The sequence below is a fragment of the Apium graveolens genome, chromosome 8 (assembly GCF_009905375.1).
Source record: "Apium graveolens cultivar Ventura chromosome 8, ASM990537v1, whole genome shotgun sequence".
Classification (NCBI taxonomy): Eukaryota; Viridiplantae; Streptophyta; class Magnoliopsida; order Apiales; family Apiaceae; genus Apium; species Apium graveolens.
The window spans coordinates 142,347,391-142,360,319 of NC_133654.1; the positions used below are offsets into that span (position 1 = coordinate 142,347,391).

At 36.2% G+C, this 12,929-nt stretch overlaps 1 protein-coding gene across 1 annotated transcript in view; it reads right to left on the reverse strand.

Annotated features, from left to right (window-relative positions):
* The window catches only part of LOC141680042 (uncharacterized), a 91,189-nt gene continuing 78,260 nt past the window's right edge, over positions 1-12,929 (reverse strand). Inside the window, exons 7-8 of the mRNA XM_074486373.1 lie at positions 205-282; positions 1-115 (exon numbers count right to left, since the gene is read on the reverse strand). Of these exons, the coding sequence (XP_074342474.1) occupies positions 1-115; positions 205-282 (193 nt within the window). The remainder of the gene's footprint in view (positions 116-204; positions 283-12,929) is intronic.

Sequence of the window (12,929 nt, forward strand, 5' to 3'; positions counted from 1 at the left end):
TTATATGTCAGTCAAGATTAAGGATGACAAAATCACCACATATGCTAAGAAGAAAAAAATAGCTATTTGAAAGAAGAACTTCGGGTTGTCTCTCATGTTTGGAGATGCAACTGCCCTGTAAAGAAATGGAGAACCGCTGAAGTCAAAATAGAGGGAAGAAGACACAAATACATAAAGACTTTATGGAGGATTAAAAGACTTCACCTAGCTATGCGTTGAGACAACCTATGGAAAGGCATGCTCTGTATGAAGATGATACCAGGTCCTGTTACAGTAGCTGTTGTAATATCCGGGATATATCGTGTAATTATTTTTGCTATTATATAATTATTATGTGTGTTCAGTATCTATTCTGTGAGTTAATTGTTAAGTGTTATCTGTACTTGAATATTCAAAAATAATATTAATTGAGTATTTTAATTTTTATATGTCCAAAATAAAATATAGATAATTGTCATATCTTCCTAATTATTTTTATGTTGGTTTATGGATTTATAAGAATCATATGAAATTTCTAAAATCTTTTTCCGGGTAATTAAAATCTATTTTATAAAAACGGGAACCAACCGACGTCAACCGTTGTTACGTTTTTGGAACCCGAAACTCGTTCGAGAACTCCTTCCTAACCTAATTGTAATATTCCGAGCATATTCCATGTTTCGACTTTTTCGATCCGGCTTACGGTTTGTCCTGCGCGGGTCCCGGCGCAACATTTTCGATACAATATTCATTTCGGTAAATCAATAAAACCCGTATTTTCGATAAACGGGAGCTTTTTATTAAACTATCCCAATTATCACTTCGTAATACGTGTAACCAGGCGCTGAGACCAAGACCGCAGTACAAATTGTACTAATTTGGATAATTATCCCGAAAACCGATACCGTTTCGATCAGTTTTTACAAATAAACGTACCGTTTTATATCCGGAATGATCCAACGGGATACAAATTTTCCATAATTATAAATAGCCTTTTACCGTATTTTATTTCGTATCAAAATCATTTGCAGATAGTTAATTATATAATTTTCAGAGAAAAGCCCTAATTTCTTAAAACTGTTCTAAGAATCAAACAGCAAAACGAAGGCGTTACCGATCTCTGTTTTTAAAGCTTGAGTAACCAAAACGAAGGATTTGAGGTGTTCTATCAGATTCTGAGCTTTGTTTCACTGCAGAAATCAAGGTTATTTTTCTAAAAAAATATTTATTTTCAAATTTATTTTATTAAAAATATGAATTTTTGTTCGGATGATTGTTTGTATGATTTGATGATTGCATGTTGTAGAGCTTGTTTTCCTGATGATTTTCATATGTCATACGTCTGATTTGGAGTTCAATAACATGCTCAAAAGTGGGTTTAATTTTCGAATTTCAAAATTAGGGTTTATAACCCGTATGAATGTTTTCAATTGAAATTTGGGGGTTTTTGATTCAAGGGTTATTAACTGTTGATTTATAGTGGGTTGTGTTCCTTATAAAATTTGCAATCGATTGATATATAGCTCGTTAACAGAGGATGCTTGAATCGAAGGGAGTTGTGTTTTAAAGATTTGCGATGTTCGCCGGAAACCGGCGATGTTCTTGGCCAATTTCCGGCCAGAACAGGGATGATTAGAATGTTTTGAATGCATGAACAAGTTCCTGGTGTTGTGTAGTGTTGATCTGGAGGTGTTGGTGGGGTGAGGACGCCGGGATCGTCTTCTCCGGCCACCTCCGATTTTCCGGCGACTGAAACTGCAATTATAAAAATTCATTTTTAATTTCTGAAAATTCTGAAAATTATTATTTTAATTCCGAAAATTATTTTTAATTCACAAATAAATCTGAATTAATTAGTTAATTAATTTCAGTTAATTTATAATTGATTAATTGGTCAATTAATTCGAAAATTAATTGATTAATTGATTTAATTAATTATTAATTGATTTTAATTAGTTATTTAATTAGATTTAATTATTTAAAAATGATTTAAAAATTCTGAAAAATAGTTTCGAGCTTTAAAATATTATTCTAAATTATTTCCAAGGCTCAATAATTATTCTAAAATTATTTCGGAGCCAGAATGGGCCAACCGAACCCTGTTTATTAACCCAAAATTGATCCAACGACCCGTTTTAATTCCGAAAAATGTTTTAAAAATCATTTTAAATACCCGAAAGCATATTTATGACCCGAGACTTCTTTATAGATGATATGTCATTGATTACGTGATGTATTATGTGTTATACGTGACCTGTTGTTTGACTATCGGTCTATATATTCGGTGTTTACTTGGTTATTGCATATATTTCAATCCGTTAATCGGATTTGGGTAAAACGAAGGGTAGATAGAAGTATGTGTTGAATAAAATCCTGTGAGTTGATGATTGATAGATGCTTATGATATGTGAGCAGAAGAGGCAAGGCATAGGAAAGGGAAACAGGTAGTTGAGGAGTAAGACGATTGTGATTGAAAGCAAGTGCAGGATAGTAAGCTAATATCAGGCAAGTGTTCTGAACTCTCTCGAGATATTGTAATTCTTGACAGTCTTGTTGACATTGTAAGTGCTTTGAAGCACGGAAACCTAAATCCTGATTTCAGTTATTGTTCTTGAGCTATGAACCATATTCTTTCTAATCCATTGATTATTGTATACCCAAACAAGAACCACAAATCTACAATACTACTCCACAAATACATACAAACTAAATACCAGACACTGAACTGAATTATTATATACTCGATCCATGATATCTTATGCTTTGAAAGACCAAATCCTTGAAACCCTGAAACATTGTTTCCTTTGTTCTCCCATTCTTTCATTACCCAGCATTCAAGCTTTAAAAGTACCTTGTTGATCCTTACAAGGATTTAAACCCTTTCATTGTTAAACATTTATTGTTGTTAATGATTTCGGTTATTGTTTATTATTGCATATTCTGTTATTATGTTAGAATTGGATTGTTTTTATAAAATTGTGGACCAAATTCGTGGTCAGACCATATAATGGTCAAGTTAGGCCAATGTGTGCCTTGGATCCAGTAGTTAGAGCAATGCTGTGTGCCTTGCTCGGGGTTAGTGCGTGACTGATCAGCAGCCTAACCTTGGTTTTTAAATTAAAAGTATAATATCCAATTCTAAATCATAATCCATTGTTCACTTGATATCATAAACATATTCACCTGATGATCATTATTCTCAGTTTTGTCATTGTGACTTGCTGAGCTAGTTAGCTCATTTGTGCGATGTTGTTTATATTCTTTCCAGTTGAAAAGGAACCAGTTGGTAAAGAGGATCCCCAGTCCAGCACGAGAGCTAGGGGTTCAGGTTGAGAAAGCTGAGCTAGTAGGCTTCTTTTGGAATAATTTAAGTTTGTAAAAGTTTGTAATAATGTTTAATACTCAGTTTGAATTTGAAATAGTTGGGATTTGAACGGTTTGTAATATATAGTGTGTTTGGCTTGTGTGCATACTTTAACCTGTTGCCGTCCGTGGTTATTGGTAAGTAGGGTCATTGCATATATTATTATTATCTTTATTATTGTTATAAGCAGGTTATAATTAAGGTGTTTGTGTGGACCCCAAACTTCTGACCCGGGTTTGGAGGGCGCCACAGTTTTGGTATCAGAGCTACAGGTTATAAGTCACTGACACAAGCCTAGGTTAACGAGAATGGGTAGAGGGTTAGGATTAGAAGTAAGGCATAGGATGATAGAACGTTGAGAGGTTGAGTGTTTCGGTATATCAGGTATTAGTGTAAATTGCGTTATGGTACGAGATTCTTATATTACGATATGATTTCAGATAGCAGAGATGGCCGACTCTTTTATTCCCGTATCAGCTGATCACTCAGAGCCTTCAGTTGGAGCACCAGCATCAGATCCACATCCTGTCATTCCACCAGCATTGGCTATTCTACCTCCACCGGTATTGCAGCCCGTACCATTGCAGGCTATTCCACCTCTAGGCATGAGGCCACCTGTCAGAGGACCCCCACCTGCTGATTCAGGCTTTACTAGTCATTCAGTCACAGGAGTACCTTTCCAGTTCTCTTCCTCTCATGTTCCATATCATCAGTTTGAGGCTTGCCTTATGGAGCAGCGATTCCTACAGGGTCAGATCCAGGAGTTATTGCATATCATGCGTACCAGAGAGATGGGGAGTGGTGAGAGGCGACTTAGGTTGAGGCTCCAGGCGTTTCGTAGAGCAGCTGCTGTGAGGATTGCTGAGGCTACACATGAGGACATCACCCCTGATTTCCTAGTGGAGTGGGCTAAGTGGGTTCTAGAGGAGCTTGAGGAGATAGGAGGTCCAGATTTGCCATGAGCCAGAGATTCTGAGATGGAGATGCTGAGCAGTGTTGTTATGATTATGTAGTATGGACAGTAGTGTGTAGTGTGTATCAGAAGACTTTTGAGTTATATTTATAGACTAGCGATGCTGACTAGTGAGTAGGTTGTTGTACCCTTTTTGCTTTGACTTTCGAAGCGTCTTTACGCTTGTACTACCCTAAAACTTTTGATCTATATATATCAGTATCTTTTTCCTTTCCAGCACTGTCATTTATTTTATTGCACCTGTTTTACCTTACCTTATTTATTACACCAGTTATACCCTGTGATACCATGTGCCCTGTTTTCCATAACTGTTTATATTATGTAAAGAAGCATGCAATTTATTTAGTCACAACTGTTTTCAAAAAGAAATATTTCTGTTTTGCAAAACTATTCTTTTATGTAAAAGATTGATTCAAAAGCTAAATAAGTTGATTGATTCTTTACAGAAAATGCCTCCCAGAAGAAATACCCGCGCCAACACCCAGAATGAAGAAACCAACAACAACAACAATAATAACCAAAATGATATAAACCAGAATGTGAACCCAGGACCCATGGACCCAGCAATAGCTCAGATTCTTTAAATCTTGGCCCAACAAATAGTTCACCTGGACAACAACAACAAAGACAGACCAATCCCCAGGTAACTTTCAAAACTTTTCAGGCAATAAACCCACCAGAATTCAAGGGTTCCTTAGAGCCAATTGAAGCAAATGTTTGGTTAAAGGAAATAGAAAAGGCATTTTCCTTAGTGAAAGTGAAAGAGGAACAGAAGGTTGAGTTTGCAAGTTACTATCTGAAGAATGAGGCCACCTATTGGTGGGAAATGGTGAAGACACTGGAAGGCACAGATGTTATTAGTTGGTAAAGGTTCAAGGAATTGTTTTTAGAAAAGTATTTTCCTCAGTTTATTCAGGATCAAATGGAGCTGAAATTTTTAGAGTTAAAGCAAGGGAATATGTCGGTAACAGATTATGAGGGGAAGTTTGAGGAATTGTCAAGGTATGTGCCGTCATATGTTGATACTGATAGAAAGAAAGCTAAGAGATTCCAGCAAGGCTTGAAGCCATGGATCAGGGGGAAGGTAGTTATTTTTGAATTGGATACCTATGCCGGGGTTGTACAGAAAGCTATGATCGCAGAGACAGAGAGTGAGATGTTCCAGAAAGATAAGGAAAGCAAGAAAAGGAAAGTTGAGGGAAGTGAGGGTCAGTCACAAACAGGGAAGTTTCCAAATTTTAAGAAGGGCAAGTTTCAGCCAGGGAGAAATTTTAATTTCAGGAGACAAAATGCAGGAGACGGAGGCCAGAGCAATCGTCCAGCTAATGTGAATCCGCCGAATCAGTTGAGATTAACTTTTCCATATTGTCAAGTATGTGGAAAGAAGCATGGAGGAGTTTGTAACAAGTTGAATGTGGTATGTTTTAAATGCAACCAGAAAGGGCACTACTCGAAGGAGTGCCGAAACAGCCAGCAAGAGAGCCAACAAATAAAGATCAACCTATCCGGAATCCAGCAGTGAAAGTTCCAGTCATTGGATTTACATGCTTTAAATGTGGGAAGCCAGGACATATGGCCAGGGATTGCAAGACACCAGCCCAAGTCAGTAATGTATTGAGAATTATGGGATCTACCCCAACAGTGAATGAGACTCCGAGGGCTAGAGTTTTTGACATGTCGGTGAAGGATGCGATCCAGGATACGGATGTCGTGGCAGGTACGCTTAATGTGAACTCTTTATGTGCCAAACTGTTAATAGATTCGGGAGCAACTCGATCGTTTGTTTCACAAGATTTTGTTAGTAAATTAAATCGTCCAGTTGAGTGCTTAAATGAAATAATGACTGTGGAGTTAGCAAATCAAGAACGTGTAGCTGTGAATCAAGTTTGTGAGAATTGTGAGGTTGAGATTTTTGGTAGTAAGTTTTGTGTAGATTTGATACCATTTAAGTTAGGAGAATTTGATGTGATATTAGGGATGGATTGGTTATCTAAGCATGATGCTCAGATAGATTGTCGAAATAAGAAAGTAATGGTGAAAATGCCAGATGAAAGAATAGTAACGTTCCAGGGACAGAAGCAAGTAAAGAAGTTCTTAACGATGATTCAAGCCAAGAAGTTACTACGGCAAGGATGCGAGCATTTCGTAGCATACGTGATTGACAAAAGTCAGGAGCCAGCAAAACATGAAGATATCCCAGTAGTGAATGAATTTCCAGACGTATTTCCCGACGAATTTCCAGGACTTCCTCCAGATAGAGAAATTGAATTTGCGATCGACTTAGCACCTGGAACAGAACCAGTATCCAAAGCCCCGTACAGAATGGCGCATGTTGAGATGAAAGAGCTAGCAAAGCAATTGCAGGAATTGTTAGAGAAAGGAGTAATCAGATCCAGTGTAACACCCCCAAATCCGGGGTCGGGCATCCGGGTTGTCACGAGTTCCATTTCCCTTAATAACACCCAATCTTAATAATTAATCAACTACTCTATACTGTGACCCCACAATAAACACACACACCACACGTTATAGTCTCAGAGATGAACATCCAAAAATAATCACAGGTCACTTTATTCCACAATTATCTGCCAATACACCTTAAAAGGTTTTCTGAATAAATTTACATTTCTTTGCCATTATTACAATTCATAGTTATACATAAGTCTGGTACATCATAAGTTGAAAACCTAGCCTATTGGTAGTTCCTACCTCAGCTACACCGACATCCACGCCTACAGGAAACTACGGAATGTTTCCTATCTGCCTGCGAATTGGGAGCTTAGTCATGTTCATCTTTTCTATCTGTTGTTGTGTGATAAAAGAAGAAGGCAAGGGTGAGCAGCAAGCCCACCAAAATAATATGTATAATGATTAACAATATGATCCTTCTCATAGTACTCATGAAAGTCTTGGTCAAAAGAAATGAACCAAGTTTGATATCTTAATGCGATGAAGTCGCCAAATATTCAGTATATATACATATATACTTTTCAAAATATTGGAAGTCCTCTTCCATGCATAATATACACAGAGTTCCAGTGTATAACTGTATAAAAATATCGTTGCAAGGTGATCTCATATATCTAACCTTGTCTCAACATTTTTCTGAAAATCTTTGTCATTCATAAGACAATTATTAACTAGATATAAGTTTAAAAGATGAAGTTACCAAATACTTCACTACACTTATATCATTTATATCCACATATACATCTTCCTTTATACATTTCCTGAAAACCTCTGTCATGTGAAGTATGAACAGAATTGCAATATCCAATAAATTTGGAAAGGAAAAGAATTTGGCATAAACCAGATATCTTGCTGATCAGGCAAAGATACCCATAAGTAACCTTTTCTACTAGTAGATGGACGAATTCCCCACTGGTCATCACCCTGGTCATAATAGGACCTTATGCTGGACTGCCACTCAGCCACTTATGCATTTGATGGACTCCCACTGAGCCACTTACACTATCATGGACGCCCACTGAGCCCATGTTGCTTATGCCGACTCAATAGATGGACTTACTTCCCGAACGTTGGGTAAGTAATCAATTCATTTACCAAAACTGCAACCGTGTTGCGAATATAAAATACACCACAGAGCCGGATCCCTCAGGTTTTGAGCGAGTATTTAAATCCCCTTAAAAAGGAAGATCTTAAATATAAAAATGAGTTTTGGGATCCGCTCTAACTTTTAAAAATCATTTTGAAGACTCGAAACACTGTAAAGAGTGTTTGGAGTAAAGCTGATTTAATAAAGTAAATCAGTCCCCAGAATATTTAGAAAATGTCTGAATATTATTATTTAAATAATATTCCCATAAAGAATAATCTTTATAAAAATAATTGAAGTAGAAGTATTAAAACTTATACTTAAAACGAGTATTAAATAACCAAAGATATACTTATATGAAAGTACTATCTTTATTTGAATAATCGAAAATAAGTTTGATTATTGACACCTTATTCTTTAATAAAATAAAGAATATATCTCAGCAAATAATCGGAGTCATAGATCCTCAAATGAATATTCAAATAATATTCATTAAATAATATAAACTGAGTCATAAGCCCTCGAATGAATATTCAAATAATATTCAATAAATAATATAAAAGAGTCATAAGCCCTCGAATGAATATTCAAATAATATTCAATAAATAATATAAAAGAGTCATAAGCCCTCGAATGAATATTCAAAATAATATTCATTTAATATAAAGGAGTCATAAGCCTTCGAATAATATTCGAAATAATATTCAATAATAAAATAAAGTTAAAGTTATCGAATAAACCTTATTCGATTAATAGTTTTGAAAACTATGACCATATATATATATAAGTATATATATATATTTATATCCATATATACAAAATCTACTCGGGATCCTCGACTCCCGGTTTTAGAAAATATTTTCACCTTTGGGTCCCTATACTAAGGGTATATGCAAATTACCGCTATCCTCTAGCATAGGTATTATCAACTGAATCAATAGATATATATGGAAAGAATACGAAACAGGCATGCATATATATATACCATAGCAGCATGCTTCAATATATTGCAACATTTGCTAATTAACCAACATGCATCTATCGCAAGATAATGCAAATACATATATACATCACAACAACAGTTATAACGGTTATAAAACTTGCCTGAGCGACTTGGGGTGATAAAAGGCTCGGGACGAGTCTGGTAACCTATAAACAACAAGTAAGTTGGAATTAAACCAAAGTCACTTGTAAATCTATACTTTAACTAACTTAGACTCTAACGCTTGTTTTGCGCTTACTGACTCGCTTAAGTCACTCGGGTACCCTCGGCTCCACCATTTTTAATAATTTAACCTTTACGAGTTTTAAGGCGATTCCTTCGCGAGTGTCTTACCAACTACCTAATACACTTACCATAAATGTTTCATACATTAATTAACCCTTTTTGGTCTTTAACCTATGTTTCAAAGTAAGGCGAGGGGAAAAGTTTCGTTCGCGAAACGCCGTTACATGAAATGGTCGTTTCTCCTAAACCGTGCATCAGAATCGAACGAACTACATATCAAAACGAAGCTCGTAACATGAGCTATCTAAACATGGAAATGGTCATACTCTAGCAGGGGGTTCTCGGGTCCTAATGTTATGCACAAAAACAGTCTAAAGAAAATTGGACGTTACGACGGCTATGTTTACGCGATTTCCCAATTTTAAACCATTCAAAATCAACCCAATTCAACCTCAAATCCAACATACAACCCACCTCCATCCTTATCACATCATAAAAACCCCAACCAATTCAATTTTAACATTTATACTTATGCCTAAGCTTAACTTTAACCATACTTAAGTACTTTTAATCAAAACAACAACATTTACCATTCCATTTCAATACCATTTCAATCGCAAACTCTAAATCACCAACATCAAGCTACAATATCACCCTACTAATCAAAATCATCTTATAATACATAGGAATCTAGGGTTTGGAGATGATATACCTTCCTTGAAGTGGTGGGAGGAGCTAGGAAGCCTTAAGAAGCTTTGAGAAGTCTTAGGAATGCTTGGATCTTCAAGGAAATCAAGAAAAATTTCAAGTTAAAAACTTGAAAACACTATTCATTGTCTTCTTCTTTGATTAAATGAAGAAGATTGAGAAGGAATTGATGGCTTAAACTCATGATATAGCCCTAACTAAGCATAAGGATGATTAGGGAATTATCTTACCAATTTAGGAGGCTTGGATCTTGAGTTTTGAAATTCCTTGCCTTTGGAATAGTAAAAAGCCGAGAGCATGAAGAACAATGCCTTGGTTTCTTTTTGATTTTGATGAAAAATGATTTGCTTGGCTTGGTTGGTTTGATTTTTGTGTTTGTTTTAGTTAATTACCTAGTTGCCCTTGATTTTGTGTGGTTAAAAAGCCACCACATCTCCTTCCTTCCCATGTCATGCCTATGTCATGTTGTGATGTCATCCTTCCCTCTTTGTCCTCCTCTCATTGGTTGGGTGACATCACTCTCTCTAATCCCTTTGATTAACTTCCTAATTGTTTGCCTAATGACCGCTGATCTGTTATACGGTTCGCTTAACTTTCGTTCTCGTTTATCGTTTGAAGGATCATACCCGGGATCTTATTACTTAGGTTCCCTTAACCTTTCTCAATACATTATATTCCTTTTTTTATGATCCTCTATTATAATCCTTTAATTTAAATCCTTTTTATCATGTTACCTTATACTCAATTCTCTCCGTATCTAGTGTATTTCCGGGAAAATCAAAGTGTTCGGATTTGGATTCTGACGATCTTTACATACACTTATATCCCATATAAAGTACTAATAAAATCTCAGAATATCCATATCAGAACCCCTACATAGTGTGGCATGAAAAGTTTTCTCATTCAGCAAAAACACTATTCATAAGGGTTTCAAAAATTTCCCAAAAATTGGGGTTATTACAGTCTCCCCTCCTTAAAAGGATTCCGTCCCGGAATCAAATTGAAAATAAATAGGGATACTCTCTTAGCATTGCACTTTCTAACTCTCGAGTAAATTTTCCCACATTGTGGTTCTTCCATCAAACTCTGACTAGTTTGATAACCCTTCTCCTAAGCACTTGTTCCTTTTCGATGTATAACCCTTTCTGGTTGCTCCCTATAGGTTATGTCTGGTCGCATGCCTATGCGCTCATATGCCCCAATTTATCTGGCATCCGAATTACACTTCCTTAACATTGATACGTGAAACATGTTATGACTTGCTACATGTTCGGGGGTAGGGCTAGCTCATATACTAACTTCCCAAACGTCTTAATATATCCAAGGATCCAACCAATTATAGACTTAGCTTTCCTTTCTTTTCGAACCTCATCAATCCTTTCCAAGGGATACTTATAACATTACTAGGTCCCCTATTTCATACTCTTTGTCCTTTCGTGTCAAATCAACATACTTATCATGTCCATCTTGGGCTACTACCAGCCGTCCTCTGATTAGATCTATCATATCCTTGGTCCTTTGGACCACTGCTGGTCCGAGCATCTTGCGCTCTACAACTTCATCCTAACATAAGGGAGATCGACATTGTCTTCCCTCAAGGATCTCATAAGGCGATATCTCAATACTGACATATGATCTATTGTCGTAAGAAAACTCAATCCGTGTTAAGTGATCATTCCAATTTCTTTCAAGTCTATTGCACAGACTCTCATTATAGCTTTTAGCATTAGAGCTTTTGCTTCTCAATACCCATTCTTTTCCATTTCGTAATCGCTACTACCTTTCGTTCCTAATATTATACTGGTTATACTTTTGCTCGTTAGCATTCTATAACCTTTTAATAACCACGTCAACCTTAGTATCACGAATGTGTTTCCATTCCGAATACTACCACAACTTTACTACTCCTTTTTCAGCTGTTTCTATTTCCTAAAGTTTGATCAATCATATAAAAGTAAAGGAATTTGTTGAGAGATCACTATGATCATGAACACTTGTTATATCGCATAGTTAGTACAGAAGGTGGCCAGCCTTTAGTACTTGACAAACAATTAAACAATAGATGGTATCCTACTAGGCTTCTATCACACAGATAGATAGTCATTCGGCAATACCTCCCCTTCTGGAAGGGTTGTTCTTCTCAGCTTACATGAAATGAAAAGAAGAGAAAAGAACGAACTGAAGAGAATTTTATATATAAAAAAATATACTGCCACAAAATATCTGGCTTGGAACCTACCTCTGAACTATAGAGGTTTGTTATAGGAGAACAAAACATATATGTATTTATATCAACATCAAGTATTATAGCATCGTATTTCACACGCCTAAATATTTTTGCTATTCCGTCCATCATTCTATGGACCCATGCTCTTCCTCGAGCTTATACACAATCACCTTTGAAACTCCTTCGATACCGAAAATCGAACTTGGGATCTCATTCTAGACATCATCGTTACTTGAATTCTATGCTTGCACCGTAACCTTCCTCGTATAATAATACGACTCTCTATTGATAAGAAAGAATAAATATTCAATAGGTAGATACTCTACTTAATTAGTCTATCAATGATAACTTATACACTATCACGACCCGTTTAGTGGTACTCAATCTCAACATCCATTCCAATACAACTCTCACGGTTGTAACCAGCTCATTACTCGCAGAATCATTGCTGCATTACTATGGTCCACTACTGACCTACTGTCGTCATTCACGTTCCATGAAATCTTAATATCTAACCATATGGAGTCCATACATGTCGTATCAAATCCTTCTAAGGAGGTAACATAATCACCATTCCTGATTCATGAAGAACACTCCTGATCCTGACATACATACATGACATGAAGAAGATAAAATTGCAGAAGAGTTTCAATCAAAGCAACGATAGCAGGTTAATACCATTCTAAATCATATGCCTTAAATAGAAGACTTACTCAAAGGTTCGTCTAGTCCTTTTTGAAACATGGTCCTGGCTTATCTCAAGATAGGACCTTCTAAGATAGATAGCCCGTTCATGGAGATTACACGAATTAAACCTTTACCAATTACTATTACGGTTGGGTATTGCACAGTCATCAGAAGGAATGTCAATCTTCCAAACCGTAATACAACCTT